Source organism: Notolabrus celidotus, chromosome 22 (assembly GCF_009762535.1).
Source record: "Notolabrus celidotus isolate fNotCel1 chromosome 22, fNotCel1.pri, whole genome shotgun sequence".
NCBI lineage: Eukaryota > Metazoa > Chordata > Actinopteri > Labriformes > Labridae > Notolabrus > Notolabrus celidotus.
The window spans coordinates 10303439-10322338 of NC_048293.1; the positions used below are offsets into that span (position 1 = coordinate 10303439).

The following is an 18900-nucleotide window of genomic DNA, read 5'->3' on the forward strand; positions in this document are numbered from 1 at the left end:
GTGATGAGGACAAGAACACAATGGAAGAATACACTGGGTTCTGTGGCTGGGAACCTTTTATTATAATGCCAGTGAGGAGTTTCCCCCCTTGACATACAGCTATGTTTATGGTGAATGAACTTAATAGAAAATGTGGCACTACATGAGCTTTATCTGTCTGGTTCAACACTGATATTCAGACAGATGGCAGGCTTGAATAGTGGGTGGACTAGGGACAATGAGGTGAAAGTCACTAGATCCAGTAAATGACATTGTTACCTGAGTAAGATTCAAAGCTATCCAGACTGCGGCTGGGGGTACAAAGGAAACATCACAAGTCAGGCAAGAATTTCACTCTAAACTACTCTGAACATTCTTATGATGAAGTATGAATATATCAATGTGGCCACTTTCTGTACATTTTTTTTTATCTATAAGATGACAAACCATCCCACAAAAATCTGAGTGTCAGCTTCAAGTGGAAAACTGGTCCCATTCTATGCAAGCCAAAAAAAACGTATTTTTCCCTGCGCTTAACAACAAGCATTTTTAGGCTCTTAAATCTACAGTGGAAGTGATTCACACTCTCCTGCCAGCAGATGGCAGCACAGACTCTCTAATAACAACAACATTAACTAGACATATGAGTGCACATAATTAGAAACAAAAAGGTAAAGTTGTTTGAGAAAGGTGATTTAAATTCCACTGCACTAAGGTTTTTCTGTTGGGACCAGCCAGTTCATATATTCAATCAAATGTTTAGAGTTGTTCACAAGAGCATTTTTTTTGTTGCTGTTGTTCCAAGTCCACAACTTACTACCTGTTACGTGATCTCAAGCTTGTAGCAAAGTAAAGGGGGCCTTGGCACCTGTGATGTTTACTTAGTAAGATCTTTGAATAGATATTGTAGTGTACAATCAGTGCATCAACAATTAAAAAAATATCTTCCTTATCCTAAAAGGAGCCTGAGTTTCAAAAACAGTAGCTCTAAAATATTTTTAACTTAAAGATGAACCACCCTTTCATCCAGAGATGAATTCCGTCCTTGTGCAAAACAGTAATAGCGAAACACCATCTTCTATGTACTGTGAAGATAGTAAATACACATTTATTCTATAATATTCTCATTAACAAGATTGCTAATTGTCTTGTGTTGTCTCAAACTGCAAAACTGACAAGTATTATTCAGCTCTTGATAGAAAAAATAACATCAGCCTGGCTCTCTGCATCCAGCATTTCTTTCAATTAGAGAGATCTACATGTAGAAGCATCTCTGCTAATGCTGGGACTCCCTGTCCTCAATGAAGATGCTCCCAGCAAGGAAGATTAACTGCATTAAGATGTAATTACAGTGAACGAGAACTAATAATTACCTGATAAAGCTAAAAATGCAAACTTAGCTCTTGAATACAGGGACAATGCAGCTCATTCTCTCTACCAATAAATGACATTGAGAGAATAAGAAGCCTGCGGTACAATTGGTAAAGGAAGTGAAAAGCAGAGTCAAAGGGAAAAATGCTAAAGAATCAACATTTTATCAAACAGCTGTAAAGCATTACACTGTGAAACCTAACAGCAGACCATCATAACTTATCAGAGTGTGGTATGGATAGGGCTGGGCAATAATTGGTTAACAAAACTTATCGTGATATATTTTATCTCAATATAAATATAACAAATATTCAACCAAAATTTGATACATGTAAGCTGTAATCATCCCCCCGCAGTGCAACTAGAGACTGAATGACTGTGATGCATTCACTGCACTGTGGGAAACAATATCACTCTGCCTTTGTAACCTTCCAGGGGAGTGCAATACTAAAAACAATACTCCACTAATCTGACATACAGCATACAATTATATATATCTTTGTTGTAAATTTAGATTAAATTATGCAAATTACCTCAACCTGAGAAAAATTAGAATCTTCAACTAGAACTTCACAAAAATCTCATCTTACACAAAAGACCCGCTTCCTGTAAGCACTGTCAAAAATGATGGAGTAAGAAATCCCAGATACAAGCTAACAAATCCTTTTGTTTCTTCAACTTTCACTCAGGACTAAACATCTGCCTCTAAATTTAAGTGAAATAATGATTTGATGTTTATTGTGATAACTATCATTATCGATTGATATGAAAAATGTTATGGTGATAACATGTTTTTCAATATCGCCCAGCTCTAGGTGTGGATGCAGACTAAATGGCACATTGATCAAACAGGTCTCCCACTCCATGCTGATTACTTTCTTAACAGCATCAGCAGAGATAAAGATATTCCAGTCAGTTTAGAACTGGACCTTCCTGTACCGCTCTTGTACCTTCCTGTCTTCCTGAGACCCCAATGAGGCCTCATTCATTTTAAAGTTGTTTTTTTCTCTTTGTGCTAAAATTTCTTAATTTTGCCTTTACAATTACTGCAGAATAGCACTACATTTGAGTGATATATCAAAAAGTTTGACAGATAAATACTAAGCAATTTAACCCTCTGCAGCATCCATTGATAATCACATGCTATTTGAGCTCACATGGAATCATTTTGTTGGCCTGAGAGTGTTTTGCCCTAAGCCTATAAAAGCAGCCCGACTCACGATGGGTGTTGGCTGTGTTGGCCTGTAAAAAGAACCCCTCACTTGCCGTTTGGGGTGCACCAGGGAAAGGGGAAAAAGTAAAAGGCAGAGTATATTACAGGAGCAGTAAAAACCACAGGTGGTTATTTCCAGAACAGAGGAATGAGTTTCTTTTTTTTTTTTAAGCCTAAGCTTTTGGTAAATCACATATCCACCCCAGTTCTCACCTTGAGAAAGCTTCGTCCAGACCATCCTCCAACTCCTGCCAAACAGACAGATGGGTTATGATCACATTTTTATAACTTGATCTTGGGACTCATTATCAACTCTTGCTACTTTCCTAATACTTCAAATGGTCTTTTGAGTCTGATCTAAGCTATATGCACTCCCATATCATATTCAGATATATAACCATTTCATCAAGGCAGCTATGTAAAATGGGCTGTTGTTTACCTCTGCAACTGTAATACTGCAGAATTCACTCCTGTGAATACAATTTAGTGTATTACCAAGAAATTAGGCTAATTTATCAGTGTTGTGGCGTTTTCTCTTTCCATCTTATGAAGCCAAAATAGCTGAAACGTACTGACCAGCCTGACTCTTGTCTTACCCATACAGTATTGTTGTTCTCCGATGTGTGATTATGCACCGTGAGAGGATCTGCTTCAGTCTTATTTGTTCCTGAGTTGGCCAGTGCTGCATTTGCTCCCTCAGCCAAATCCAAAAGTTTTGCTGTGGCTACCTCTGTGAAGCAAAAAAAAGAAGAAAAATTAAGGACACAAAAATTACATCCAACCTATCATAATCACTTTTATATATAATTTCCAAACCAGAATTAACAGTTTACTTTTAGAGCTTAATTTGCTCCATACTTGATTGAATCCTGTGGTTATACTCTTCTGCAAGCATAAACAGCTGCATGCACAAGCAAAGCCTATTACATCCTGTTATTCATTAAGAATCCCTTCTACTTATCACGCCTCTAATATGTTTCACCTGTAAGCCATCTGTGGATTGTTTACTATGATAAGTGGGATTTGAATAACCCTTTGACTCACAGCGACACCACTGATTTGAAATTGGATTGGCTTGTAATGGCCTTGTCTGATGATTAATGTGCATCAATGATGTATGTCAACATTGATTTCTGTCTTGTCGTCAGGCAAATGTTATCCATAGAAATCATTTTAAAAAATGAATATTTTGATGCTGGCACTATTTACCTGTTTACCAGTCAATCTGAAACTTGTTATCCCAAAACAGCCATTTCCCTTTTTCCTAGGATCCAAAGTCTCAAGGCTCACATAAGACTGAGCCAACACCTGGAAGCAAGTAACCTCAAACTGTGCTATGTCAATACTGACTCCGTGGCATTTAAAAAATTCTGCTGTTACAAAGAATAGGATATTGTGCAACTGGTCTAATGTGTAATGAGTGGGATGAAGGCTCATCTGAAGATTCTGAAAGCACAAATGAAACTAAACCATCATAATCTGAAACAATCCTTGTTTTTTTTTGCGATCAAATTTTAATTGTTTTCAAAGATATGCAGCACAATGAAACATCAGCTATATGATATAGGACAAGGCATATCACAGAGCAAAACAAAGGAGAAAAAAAATAATAAGAAGGTATGGTGACACCCACCCCAACCCACCCCACCTCAAAATAGATCTCTGTATAATATCAATAGGGAATATGTATTCCAAGTGATGAAGGAAGTGAATGGTGATAATAACAACATTAATAATATGAATATAAATAAAAGTAACAACAACAACAAAAGGAGATGGTCAAGTAGTACCGTGATAATGCTCAGCTATGTCATAAAATTACACATATTCTTGGATCTTGGTTATTGATGCTAACCAGGATGATAGTGCTTCCTGTGGCTCCGTGCACCTTGGCCACTGAGATCTCCATAACAGCTATACAAAATATGTTCCGTTATTATTTATGGTTAGCGATCAGCGAACAGTTAGAGGTCAAGATGCTCTTTGGGTCTAGGAAATTGTGAGGATCATTTTCTCTATTTGGGATTTTAGTATTTTTATAATCCTGTAACTGGTCAGTCAGATGGCCAGTCTCATACAGGTCAAATCCACAAATGATCAGACAGTAACACCAGGGGAGATTGCCTTGATATTTTACAGCCACTGCAAGGGCTCTAGAACTGGGAGAGTTCAAGATGTCATATATCATGAATAAAACTGACTCTTCTGACAACAGCACTGATACTGAGAGGCTCTCTGTACCAGCAGAATTTGAACTGTGAAGGGTACATAATAAATGTACCCTTCACTGATTTAGAGCTTGGTTTGGAGCTTAGGACAGGAGAGAAATGCTGAGCCTGTTTCAAAAGAGACTCGTAATTTTACAGCAGATTAACGCATTGTACAAGCTTATGCCAGGTTGCTTAACAGAAACTCTGTTTAGAGCCAGATAGCCCACCGGATGACCAGTGAGATATTTGTCTTAAACACCAAGTCTCTCTCTGATATGAGACCACTTCCAAGTCCAACTCTGTTCAGTCTCTTAACAAGGGATCATCCTTAAAACCAGTGTTCACTGTAAAGAGCTACACATTCAGCCCAGAACAGATTTAGAGTGATCCCTCTCTGGCTGGAGGTCACATTGCTTGGCAGAGAACGAAGCTCAGTATAAAGCTGATGTTTTCAGATTTTTGTTAGCAAAAAACAACTGCCTGTGTGTCAAACTGAAATAACCAGTAGATTCCAGTTTCAAGAGGTTTCTAGTATAGAAAGTATGATAGGGAAAATGCAGGCACATGACATGCTAACTGTGAAAAAGCATTGTGAAAAATAAGTGTGCAGCTAATGTGCTCTTGGTGTTCTTTAACTCTCCACCTTCCGCATAGAACCACACATGGAACTAATAAAGCCTTTAGGTTGCCGGGCTCAATACACGGCAACAGCATGTTTAGATGGCCTTGACCTGGTTCCTAAGTCATGGAATTTTGGTAAACTTGGTAAAACAATTGGGTCAAAGAAAACATAGGCCTCTTTCAGGATTTTACACAAGCATGGTTGAAGTTGTGCTTCCTGAAAAAGACAGGACAGGACTGTTTGTCTATGATATCCCTTGCATTATCACAAAATTGCATGAGGATAAGTGTACCGAATTTAGATTTTTAGCCTTTTTTCTAACAGCTACAGGATGCCCGCCTGTCAATCAAGTCAGCCATGTCCTTATTTGAGCGAAACTCGTAAGTTTAATATCTTCAAAAACACAGAGTTATAAAAAACTAATTCCCCCGGATAGTGTGTGCAGGTAAAGACATTAGCTACTCAGACTTAAACTGTTTTTTGAACCAGGCTGTAGACATGTTTATTATTGCTGTAAAGATATTCTTTTTTGAATGGGTGTGTATGTGGTTTCTGGTGTTTCGGCAGCCAGCCTCAAGCAGACCCTACATGAACTGCAGTTTTTAGCACTTCCTCGTGGGCTTCATATTTTAGGACCGGAGGTTGCCGCTTGATAAAACCCAATTAGCTGTTTACTGTAATGATTAAAAGAAAAGAGGAAGAGTAATGTAATACATGCATATCGTTGTCAAGTTATATAAGCCAACCTTTCACAAGCAACTGTTCAGTCCCAAACGGCTAAGATTGCTTTGACAAAGAGGCAAAGGGAGGAAGACAAAGGAAAGACCTGATGAGGGGTGACCCAACTCACCTCCTCCCTTCAAGCTGCCCAGGCTGGCAGAACTGTCTGACTGAGTGTTGCTGGCACCTTCTCCATCTGAGCCAGACTTCACCCGCTTCTCTTTCTCTATGTACAGAACAACACAGGGTAGAGGGTTAGACAAAAAGAGTCAAAATGCAAATTAGGGGCTGTAGGTTGCAAATCATTTAAGGTGATTATTCAAACCATCTGCAAATAAAATCAAAATAAACCCAATAAAATAGAATAAAATATTGTTGTGACAGTTGCAGGGATGTTAGATAATTGAACATAAAGGAAACATCACATTATACTGATATATGTGTGTGCATTGCTGACTAATTAACCACAGAGGCAGAGAAGGGAAAATGTAATGCATGACTACATTACATGCTGGTATTTACAGAAAAATCAATCAATCCACTATATTTTTAACAAAAAAGTGCAGCCAATCAATAAAGAAAGAATATAAGAAATTAGACTGAGCTTCCTTTACCCTTAATAATTGTATTTGAAAGAGTGTATGGGTTTTATCCACTGCTGTTAAACCTGATCTGCTGTAACTAGCTTAGTACTTCGAGGTGCAATGATCATGGTGGATTGAGATGAGATAAGACTGAGTCCTGTCAGTAAGAGGGGACTGGATCTTATCCTGTTTGTAAAAGATAATGTTTGTTGTGATTTGGAGCCATACAAATAATGATTGATTGACTGTTGCTATACAGGGTCAAATTTCAAATACCTTTTCTTGTAGCTCCTAACATCTCTGTGCTGTCTCCCCAAATCTCTGGTCTAGACCTGCTCTGTTTGTAAAAGCGCCTGGAGATAACGTTTGTTGTGATTTGGCGCTATACAAATAAGGATTGATTGATTCCATTTAAAAAAATATCCAAACCTAGACCTGATGCTGAGGTACAGAGGATTATTCATGCTTTTGTTTCATGTCAGCTGGATCACTGGAACTCTTTTCACATGTCTTAGTCCAAAATGCTGCTGTTGACCTGCTTAATTTTAGAATCCATAGAATCCAATTCAAAACTCTGGTCGTTATGTATGGAACATTGGATGGTCAAGACCTTTTATCAAACAGCTACTGAAGCCATAATACTCTAGAAGACCTCTTAGGTCCTCATTCAGGGTTTGCAGGTTGTTCCTCGGATCAAATTTAAAACTAAAGTTGACTGAATTTAAAGTGTTTGCTCAGAAACTTTGGAACTTTCTGAAACTTGATCTGAAAACTGTGGACACCGTGGACATTTTTAAAAAGTAGATGAAGAACCATTTGTTTAGACTTGCCTTTATTAATCTGTCCTTGTCTTTCTTTTGTGTAATGTGTCTTTATTTAATGGTTTTTTTGGGGGGTCTGTCTTTATTGCCTTTTAAGCTTTAAAGCCTGATTTATACACAATGCAGCGTAGCTCCAGTATGCAGAGGCTCGTGCACGTCGCCGAAGCACACCTACTCCAAAATGTCACTACGCCTTAAATTGACTAGCACCGCAAGCCCTGTGATTGGTACGCTTGGCAGCATTGCATTTCCTGCATTTACAGCACATCTAGGATCTGCGCCCATTGACTGAGTATTTAATCTCCTTCTACGTGTCCTCTCTATTCTTTCCTGTAATCATTGTTGTATGATAAACAGCAACATGTATCAGCTGTATATTAACATGATACCCTCGAAATCGCTGTGAAAATGTAAACAGGGACGGAAACAGGCGACCCGACTATCAGGGAGACCACACTGCCCTCAATTGTTTTGGTGTAGTATTGCTGCGCGACATGGACACATTGACACAAGTATGTGGTGCTCACATCTGCGTTGTCCACTGATGCTTCGGGTCGACGCAGAATCAAAAAACAGCCTTGGAAGTACCTTAGGACCTCCACTCTTGAAAGGTGCAATATAGATAACTTAATTTACTTTCTATTACTAAAAAGATGTGAGTCAATACAAAAACCAGCTGTTAGCAACCGACCGTTCTAACAAAAATGTGTTTTCAGAAACAGGTTTTCTAAGATTTATCCATTACCATCAGAACAGTTTGGTTGGACCTCTAATAGATGGTTTACTGTTTTGTTATAGTCTTTGTAACAAATGCTGTGTTTTTTGGTATTTAACACAAGGTCTATTTAGAATGCTGACATGCTGATGCTCAAGCTCACAATGCTCTTGAAAGAAATTAAATGTCAATGTCTTATTATCCCCAATAGTGGTTTGTATTTCATCATCATTCTTATTCTTCCAGGAGCCATCCCCCATTTCCCTCGAGTCCATGTAGCTCAGTGATGGCAGTGTAAGAAGGTTTTCCCCCATGGCTTTTCCAGTGTGTGGCTCTCAGTTTGACTCAGTATCAAACTTCTTCCTGGCATGGAGGAAACTTATGAATATGCCAGTTCAAAGCTAGCTGTAGTGTTTACAGTGCATATTCCATGAACAGTGATCTGAGCTGCAATATACACAGGAATGTGGGTCAGGAATGTGTGTGTGTTGGTGGGGGGCTGTGGAGATCCACTGTGGGTGGTGGAAACAGAGTTAGGAAAACCAGTTACAGTAAACAAGATAGACATGCACTTGATACCCTCCTTTTCCTGTCCTGATCCTCAGGGGTGTTTTAACTTTAATGAAAGAATTTTTCTTCTGATCTCTCTTTCCTCCTTCTCGTGGCAAGAACACCACAACTTCTTCAACCTTCTTCCCCCTCTATAACCCTTTCCTCAGTGACACTATGCTGAACTACAAAAATAAAACGCTGTACAAATTAAACATATCACTGTCATCTAGAAAATTAAGATGAACAGAGGTGAAGAGTTAAAGAGAAAAAATGAGCTAAGCAAGGCAGTGAATTTGATATTCAACCAAAAAATACAAACAACAAAATGAGAGCCTGTGGCCTTGATCTTGGAATAAATAACCCCCCTTCAAAATGGAAATGTAACCACATTAAAACATACCATAACACCCCGTTAGAAGTACAAGAACATGTGAAAATCTGATGTAGCTTTAAAAAAGGCTGATATAAAAATTTCATACAGTTCAAGTGTGTCTCTAAAGGGACTGAATAAATAACCTTGCATTCACATAGGACTGGATCAATGGCACTGACACTGAATCTGTCAGGGGGTTGAGCTCCCACTGACACAGTCTCTCCTCCACACTCCCTGTCTCAACACCCCTCTCTACTCTGCCTTTTATGCTCTGATGCCCCAGTCTTCATCCCCACCCCCCTCAGTTTCTCTCCTCTTCCCTATTAAAAACACAGAAACAAGTTCTGGGTTATAGGGTGAAAGGAGAGGTAAAAGAACTGCGCCTGACTGGAGGCAAGTGTGGATCAGGGTGCCAGTTGTAAAACAAGACAGAATTCAAAGAACGCCTACAGGTTAACATACATGCAAAGCTGCAAGGGTGAAGGGTTGGGAGTGGGTGATTTTGAATAGACCAATATTATGTGGTAGAACTGCTCATTTAGAATGGAGTCATACATGCAGTAAATTACATGCACGTTCTGCTGAGCTGTTCAAAAGAATGTGTGTGACACAATCCTTACACAGCACTCTCATTGCCTGCTGTTTGTACATGCACTATCTGATCATTTTCTCAGTGTAGCTCACTATTAAGAGGTGGTTGGATTGTTTTTAATGAGGTTAGGTGCTTTGGCCTGAAACAAAAAAATATGAACATACAGTACAATGCGGAAGAATGAAAAAACATTGTAAGTCCTATTCTCACTGCCAAGGAAACAGAGAAGATTAACACTAGTCAGCCCACCTCTGCCCCAGGCTCACAAACATTTTTTTCCAGTCCTCTTCAAGTCAACACCTTGATGTTTGGATTAACCATGACTCAGTTGCCTGTAATAAAGAGGCGTCACTAAACTAAAACATGTTCTTCTACTCTCTAGGTGACAATCAGCTGCTTCAATCAATTGTGCATTCTTCTATTGTATTTGTGTGTGTGTGTGTGTGTGTGTGTGTGTGTGTGTGTGTGTGTGTGTGTGTGTGTGTGTGTGTGTGTGTGTGTGTGTGTGTGTGTGTGTGTGTGTGTGTGTGTGTGTGTGTGTGTGTGTGTGACCAAAGTGGCTGGCAAGAACCACAGGGCAGTTTTCCAATATTTCAAATTACTCCTCCAGAAGGAGTCAAGGCCAAGACCAGGGAGACACAAGAAAGTTTCTGTGTCCATGCTGTGTGGGAATGCTTGAGATATGAGGTAGGATTACTGTATGGCCACTAAGAGGGGAGATTAAGGATGTATAGAATAAATGAGGAGAATACCAGTATCGTGGTAGAGGGTTGGAAAAGAATGTTTGCTCTTATTTGTCACACTCGTATAGTTGTCGAGGGCGACTCCACGTACCTTCCTTGGCGGCCTGCCAGAATTCAAAAGCCACTCTGAAAGCCTGGGCCACTGTTAGGGTTACAGCCTGGGCCTGTTGCGAGGCACAGAGAAAGACAATAGTAAAACAGACAACATGAAAGAATAAGAGGAAGATAAATAATACTCATAAGCATTTCATCCAGAGAAAGGAAACTTCAGGAATTAATGGAGCTGCGACTGTGACAAAAAGAGGAAATGACCACCAACATAAGAGTCTGTTCATACACACTAGTACAGGAGGAAGAGAAACAGCAGCTCCATGACAAGCTGTTTACGTAACTGGGAGGATACTTGGCCTTTTGGCCAGAACTAAATTGGTGGGGGGAAGGAAGAGGAGGGTGTAGCTCACTAGTTTTCCAAATCTCCAGGGATGGAGAGAATGTAAGAGAAGGTTGAAAGCCTCCCCACCCTTTATGTTCTCAGTCCTATGTGCCTATGTTCACAAACATTCTAAGAATCCTCTCCTCTCTCAGAGGGCTTCTAATTTATACTTTAAGCAAAGAGTCCTACATACATGTAAAGTGTGACTCAAAGTGGCAGTGCAGTTCTTCTCAGGTCTCTTTTCAACAGGCTGTATCATCATAAAATCCCTTTCCACATAATGCCAGGAGCAAAACCGGAATCAACTATCCCAATGAAGAATTCTGCATGATTTAAGAGTCTGTATTTGCTGCAACAGCATATAGCCAGCTTATATTTATACAATACGAATAGCACCAAAAGACTAAGGGAAATGAATCTAGACTTGCACTAAGACAGAAAACAAAGGGTTTTTGTTGGTTATTTGGTCCATTAAATTAGTGAAAACAACTTGTTATGATTTCACTAATGTTATTTCTGTGAAGATTTCCTGCTGGTTGTTTGCACCCAAACAACCAGCAGGGAAGTGACTGCTTCAAGCCAGGGTCATGCCCATTTTGTACAAACTGCAGACAATAACACTTTTTAATAAGTTAAACTCCAGCCAAAGTCGAGGCTGAGGACCAAAGGGCCTTTTCTGTTAGAGTCCTGACCCTCTGGAACGACCTCCCTGAGGAGATCAGATTGGCCACTTCCTTATCCTCTTTTAAAAACACACTTTTATAGATGTGCTTTTACAGGAGATGTCACCTGAGCGTGTTTTTAATCCAGATGTTTTTAATTATTTATTTTCAGGCAGTATCACTGGCACGTTTTTATTCTTTTATATTTGTATATATAATTGTATATTTTTTCTTTCAGATCTTTTAATTTTTTTATTATTTTATCTTTTATTGTTTTTAGTCTTCCAACATTGTTTTATCTCTTTGCGGTCTTAATCTCTTTATATTCCTTTCTTTCATTTCTTTTTGCTGTCACCTTCCTGCAGTTTTTTTATTATTATAATTATTATTATTTTATTTTTTTTCCTCTTAAACTTTTAGTCATTGTCTTCCTCACATTTCTCTTTAGTTTTGAAAAGTGCTATATAAATAAAGATTATTTAATATGATGCGGAAAGGCAGATTTCGTTACCTTTTAAAGCTGGGGTTGGTAGTCAGATTTAGATACACAGGAGGTTAGACGGAGTCCTGAGGAAATGCTACATTCAAATTCATGCTACATTTCCGTGGCTACGAACCCTAGCTTTAACAACTAACCTGCTCACATCTGTCACTTCAATATTACGCGAAAAACTCAGTTTTTCCAACATTCCATCTAATATTTGCCCGCAAATGATTTAAAACTCCTTTTGTCTACTTACAGATTGAACTTTATCTACTACTTTAGCTACTTATTGAACTACTGGGTTAAACAGCCTACTTTTTCACACAGTGGTTATATCACACAATTCATTATATCTTACCATTTTTCTCTTTGGGCAGAGGAAGGCATGACACTCCAGAGTTTCATTATGTTGACTCTGAACGATGTATGCAAACACTTTGTCATGCATCTTGTCTGCTGTACAGTATGATATTCTGAAAACCAAAAACAGAGCACAAACAAAAGCAGAGAATTTAGTAAAAAACTCTCCAATTTTATAGAGCGTTCACAGATCAAGCGGGGACATCATGCAAACATCTGCACTAAGCCTTTAAGCTAGTCCTGCAATCTGAATTATACCGTTCAATCTAGCATTTCTCCCAGCTGTTCTAGGAAAAATCCCTGGTATTCTTAATACCTCCTACATTACAGTCTCTTGCTGTGTAAATAATAATAATAAAAAAACATTCCCCATGCAGGTAGCATGATGAATAAACGAATGAATGGATCATGTTTCGGCAGACTTCTATGTTGTTTTGTCAAAGGTAATCCAAATTTCTGCTATTGAAATAATCAACATCACCTGAATCCCAAATCTCATCCTACTTTCTCTGTGTCAAGGTTTAGACATCACAGGCTTTTAAGCAGTTTTTAGATTGGGACTGCCCCCTGTGAGGTACATAAAAAGACTGATACAGACAGAGATGAGGGTTTTTTCATGTGGTGCAGAAGGTTCTGCTCATTTGTCTTTGGTGCAACATAGGGATTTAAACTATGATGTAATGCTTCATTAAAACTTTTCTCCACTATTCGTTTACCATGTATTTTCCTTAATACCAAAAAAGCTATTGCTCATTTGAGGTAGGTGACCCAAAATAAGGGAGAAGTTTTACAATGATTGCTGGCTTCTTTCCTTCCTCTCCATTTTGAAACAGTAGCATTGTGCTTTAACTTTGCAAATGAAACAGTAATATACTTGGTTTACTAAGACTAAGAAATAATAAGTGTAAAAATGAAATACTAGAAGCAAGGAAGGGCTTCAGAGTCATTGCTGGGGGTCTGCACATTATATTCAAGATTTTCAGGTAAATGTTGATGCAGTGGGGAAAATAGGTGTCTTAGCAAATACATTACTTTTATTGGTCAACTAATGTTTGAGCAGCAGTAAGTAGAAAACCAACAGAGTGTAAAATAAAATCCACTGCTTTATGTCCTCACACCATCCTGAGAACACAGCTGGGCACACCTCATGCATTCTTACTCTACAAATTAGAGAATCTATTATCAGTGCAGCATTTTACTGGAGATGCATGAATTGGTTAGTATTTCAACAGTTTTTGAGGTTTTCAGACTTTGAGATGTTTACAAGGGGCTGCAATGGGAGAGGTGTGAGGTTACACAGTTGCATGCTGGTATTATAATAACAATCAATCAATCTTTATTTATATCTAGCCAAATCACAACAAACATTACCTCAAGATGCTTTTACAAACATAGCAGGCGGTCTATGTTAAATTATTAACAAAGACCCAACATCAAGATCCAGTCCTCTCATACTAACAGTCTCACCTCGCAGTATTTAGCTAGTTACAGCGGCAAGGAAAAACTTCCTTTTAACAGGCAGAAACCTTGAGCAAAGCCACTCATGTGAGACAGCCATCTGCCACGACTGAGTTGGGGTTGGAAAGAGGTATAGAGGAGAATAAAAGAGAGAGAGAGCGATGATAGTACAACAGGAAATCAAGCTCAGCCATAGCTGTGAAACAGCGCATTAAAGTAGATGAAGGTACTTCAACTTCCTCATTTCAGAATTTTAACTGAACACACAGACATGACACATATTGGTGGATCTACTTTTTAAATAACTTCTTATCTCTAGGGTGCAAATGTGCAAATATACATTTTTAAACTTAAGTGTAATCCTAAAACATTCTCTTTTTGACAAATGAGAATGACAGTAGTTGCGAGTTGTCTTCCGAATCAAAGTAATGCAAGGATAGCTTTTGGTTCACAAATACATTCCCCTGAAACAAGAGCTGATAATGTCTGCTTTGGAATACCTAAATGGTGTGAATTAAGGTGCCAGCTAAAAGAAAACAATATGAGACTTAGTAAGCCCCAGAATTCATTTATAACTCAATGGGCTGCAAGGCCTTGTTTTACTTTTCAACCAAATACGCTGATTTGTCTTCAAACTAGCTTTTATCTTAAATGTAGTGATTGCTTCACCTGATTTACTATTGTACTATTGGTCAGAAAGAGAAGGTTTTAAAAATGGTTGAAAAAATTAGTTAGTAATTGTTAAAAACACTGATCAATTGTTATCTAAAGCCAAAATTGTCAAATTTTCCGTGACATATCACAAAAAAAAAAACAAGTGTTTATGATCATGTCTGTGCAGTTGTACTATCATCGCTCTGTCTCTCTTATTCTCCTCTGTCCCTCATTCCAACCCCAACTCAGTCAGGCAGATGGCTGTCAACATGGCTCCGATTCTGTTCAAGGTTTCTGCCTGTTAAAAGGAAGTTTTTCCAAGCTGCTGTAACTAGCTTAATACTGCAAGTGCAATGCTCATGGTGGATTAAGATGAGATAAGATCGAGTCCCGTCAGTAAGAGGGGACTGGATCTTATCCTGTCTTGATGTTGGGTCTTTGTTTATGATAGAGTATGGCCTAAACCTGCTATGTTTGTAAAAGCATCTTGAGATAATGTTTGTTGTGATTTGGTGCTATACACATAAAGATTGATTGATTGACTCTTACTGAAATTATCAATGTTAGCATACAAGCTCAAAGGCAACAAAGGTTAGGCAGCTTCAAACTTGCAAGCTCAAGAAAACAAGCAAGATCCATCTGTATTTACTAGAGAGAATGTGTGTGTGTTTCTGTGTTTTTCTGTGTAGCTCAGAAATGCAGCTTTTGTAGTGCTCCAAAGCTATTTGAAATTAATGAGACTGTTTGTGTGCTATAGAGAAGGATAAAGAATCTAAACAAACACACAAAAACACGTAGGTAAACATTTCAGACTGCCTTTGAATACCACAGCTCTTCACACTTACAGTAAATTAGTAATGAATGGCAGGAATAAATAAGATTGGTTTTGAGCAGGTGATAAGGACAAGTTAGGGGTGAGAGTATCTCATAACTGGGGCCATCCTCCTGTCAGTCAGGGACACAGAATATGTTGTAAAAATGAACAGTAATTACCTGTAAATGGAGATGTTTTCTATCATCTGGTTGGAGGCACTGTCATAAAGGATGATTCCTCGTGGGGAAACTGTTAATGTTACTTTCTGGAGTTTCTTCCCACTGGCTTTGGCCTTCGACAAAGGAGAAAAGGGCAGGTGGGGAGCACAGAAAGCAAGAAAGATGTGAGTGACTGAAAGAAACAAACAAAAATGCATCTGTTTTGTCAACTTTACTGTTGTGTTTATTACAACAGAGACTGCAAATTCTTACCAACAAACACCACACTCCTTAATATATATACATATACTCAAAGTTCAATATTACCAAAGTGAAAGGGTTTTTAGTAAGATGAATATCAGATCTACACGCATTCAGATATTTGCAGTGAAACATCAAATAGCACATTTCACCATTTCTCCTGATCATCTATAAAATGTTCCAACATCTCAACTGGGGACATTTTGAAAAGGAATTTAGTTGTCTCAGGTCTAAAAAGCTGAAATGAGGAAAACAGAACTAATAAAGTTCTGTGAGGACCAAGATCTCTGGTCTGATAATACCAAAGATTAAACTGAGTGAAACCTTGATGCTTCTGTAGTGATTTTACTCATGTCATCTTAAAGGTGTTCCCATAACCTTTTCTTTTTCTTTAATGTGAGATCTCACAGAAACTTGCGTGATCTTGCATGACTTCAGAAGATTAACAAACATGGAGCCTAACACTCACTGGGTGTTCCTCATTACATTCATTTGCGCATCCCTGAATCCTCTGTCCTCAGCTGACCAGGAAATCAGGATTCATGATCTTCCAATTCCTTAAATGTGCCTGGAGACGGCGTGCATCAAAGAGAGAAGAAGCTTTTGGAGGAGCTGGGATACACAGGTGGATCCTCCACAAAAGTTTTTTTTACCAAAGACGCAATGTGATTTTTATATTTTTTAACTTGACGTAACTCTCCCAGTGCTGATCTACAGAAAATATAACAGTTTACAATTCAAAGGGTCAGAGCTGGTGGTACATTACATGTGCCTAAAATAATCTAATTTCTGGTCATTTTTTACTAAATATGGGTGTGTTGATAAGAAAATTGAGATTCTCTGGGTTTAAACCATAGACTGTATAAAAAATGGACGTAGCTGAACTCAACCAACTTTTTTCTGAGCTAGTGTGAGGTTAAAAGGCGGGCATTTAGCCTTTCGCTAACAGCTACATGGTGCTTGCCCTGTACACTCATCATCCAGCGTGTGCCAATACAGAAATTAGCTACTCAGACCTAAACCATTTTTTTCAAACAGGCTGTAAACATGTTTATTATTACTGCAAAGATCATCTTTTTTAATGTGTGTGTATAAGGTTTCCGGTGTTACTGCAGCCAGCCTCAAGCGGACGCTCCATGAATTGCAGTTTTTAGCATGCATGGGCTTTATATTTTAGACTGGAGGTTGCCACTTGGTTTAAGCCACAAGACCCACTTTTGTGTCTGTGGGCCTTGCCTGTTGCATGTGAGGCATGTGTTGTCTCTCACCGTGGCCACTATCCTCTTAACAGCAGCTGCAGACAGCTCTTCTCCTTTGGGTTGCTCAACCATCGTCACTCCAAGGTACTTCAGCTGGAACACCATGCCCTCAAGAAGGGTCTCCCTGGTGTCTGACCAGTTCTCTGGAAGCTCTGCAGATGAGAAATGCACAAATGACTACTCCTTGTACTGTAAGGTAGGCACAGAGATTCTCTGTCAGACATGTCAGAACAATGCTGCATTCTCTGAGTTCACTTTGGAATAGTAAACTCAGTCACTTTGGACTTAACAAGAGCCAAATCTTCAATCCAAAACTGCCACATCCTAGCCGGGTTAGAAAAATAAATGCATACATTTTGCTTTAAACTTATTATTTATGATGATATAAATGAACATGTTTTTAATAACTTTAAATCCATTTTTTGATTCATGATCTAAGAGTTATTTCCACATACCATTTTTGTTTAAATTTTAAGTGCTCAACTCTTTTAGGCAGCAATAGGGGTGGTCTAAAGTTTCCGAAGAGCAGTACTCTAAAGTCTCAAATGTTTAAAAGCTGGTAAGCCTACTTGTCTTCTGTATTTAAAATTTTACAATCCTTTGTTACACCTCATAAAATCACGTGAAGAGACCACAAGAATCAAGAGATCACACAAGAAGAGCTCAGCAGTGAAAACAAAATGTTATGACTATAACTTCTGTTCCCTGAAGGAGAGGAACGGGGTACAACACATTTAGTATGGGGATATCATGCCCTGACTGAAGACACCTCTATTCACGCCTTTAAGGCAGATGATCTGTGATGATGTATGTGAAGCTCCACTTGCACATAAATACAGCCGTCATCACAGTCATCTCTCAGTTCGATAGCCACTCGATACAACACATATAGTATGGGACATGTATACACGCCCCGCAGAGCAGCCACCAAACCAGAGTCAAACATGGATAGAATGTTTCTGACTTTGGCGGTTCGGGCGGCAGGAAAAACCCTGTGAACCGCGACGGTTTCTGAGGGAGAAGAGAGGGCCACACTCGTACAGTGAGAAGAAGGATGTATTGTCATGGCTAGCTGACGCAACAGTGGCGGAACAATGACCCGACGATAGCACCTCCTGTTGATCCAGACAGGGTGGACAAGATCCTGAAGGGGATCTACTGCCTATTGCTACCTACTCACCATACATTATCCCACTTATAACCTGGCTACTAACCTGACAAAAAAACTTGATTAAAAGATAATTTTATTGATTTAAATTGTTTATTTAATGTATTAGCATGCTAACCACGACTAGCGTTTTAGCCACATTGTTATGATGCAAACAGTAACTAATGGTTTAACCTCACCATACGGTGTGGGGCATCAACAAGCAGAAGGAAAATGTGCCGGAACTCTTTTCCGGGGATTGATTTGACATGAAATGTGATCAGTTCGCCTCTGGTGTTGCTCATATTAATGAAAGTTAACAACTGCTGTTAAGAGATTGTCAAGGGGTTTTGACCAATCAGAATCAAGCACCTTACACAACCGGAAGATCAGCAAGAAAGCCAGGTAATAAAAAAAATGAAATACTGTTTTTCTGGGGTATTTTTGGAACTGAGAACTGAGAACCCTGCTTCAAATAAACTCATTCATTAACTACAATTTCCCACCACATAGGAGAGAATGACACTATATTGATTTTTTTGCAGTTTTGGGTGGGGTGCTCAAGGCAGTTCCCTCTTTCATATGATAAGAGCACAAAAGTGTCTGGTATAGTGCCGAAGGGACTCCACCACAAATGGAGCAGTGAAATACAGTAGAAACAAAGATCTAGTTTGAACTAACCAGGGTGGAAATTTGCACATCATACCTGGACCTG

At 38.9% G+C, this 18900-nt stretch overlaps 1 protein-coding gene across 4 annotated transcripts in view; it reads right to left on the reverse strand.

Moving 5' to 3' along the window:
* ldlrap1b (low density lipoprotein receptor adaptor protein 1b) overlaps nt 1-18900 on the reverse strand; it is a 39471-nt gene that overhangs the window by 3205 nt on the left and 17366 nt on the right. The window contains exons 2-9 of one of the 4 annotated variants that reach the window (XM_034675481.1): nt 17048-17190; nt 15540-15652; nt 12433-12547; nt 10587-10659; nt 6246-6341; nt 3160-3293; nt 2777-2811; nt 259-290 (exon numbers count right to left, since the gene is read on the reverse strand). In XM_034675481.1, coding sequence (XP_034531372.1) covers nt 259-290; nt 2777-2811; nt 3160-3293; nt 6246-6341; nt 10587-10659; nt 12433-12547; nt 15540-15652; nt 17048-17190 — 741 coding nt within the window. The remainder of the gene's footprint in view (nt 1-258; nt 291-2776; nt 2812-3159; nt 3294-6245; nt 6342-10586; nt 10660-12432; nt 12548-15539; nt 15653-17047; nt 17191-18900) is intronic. The other 3 variants (XM_034675482.1, XM_034675479.1, XM_034675480.1) reach the window with 3 other exon arrangements.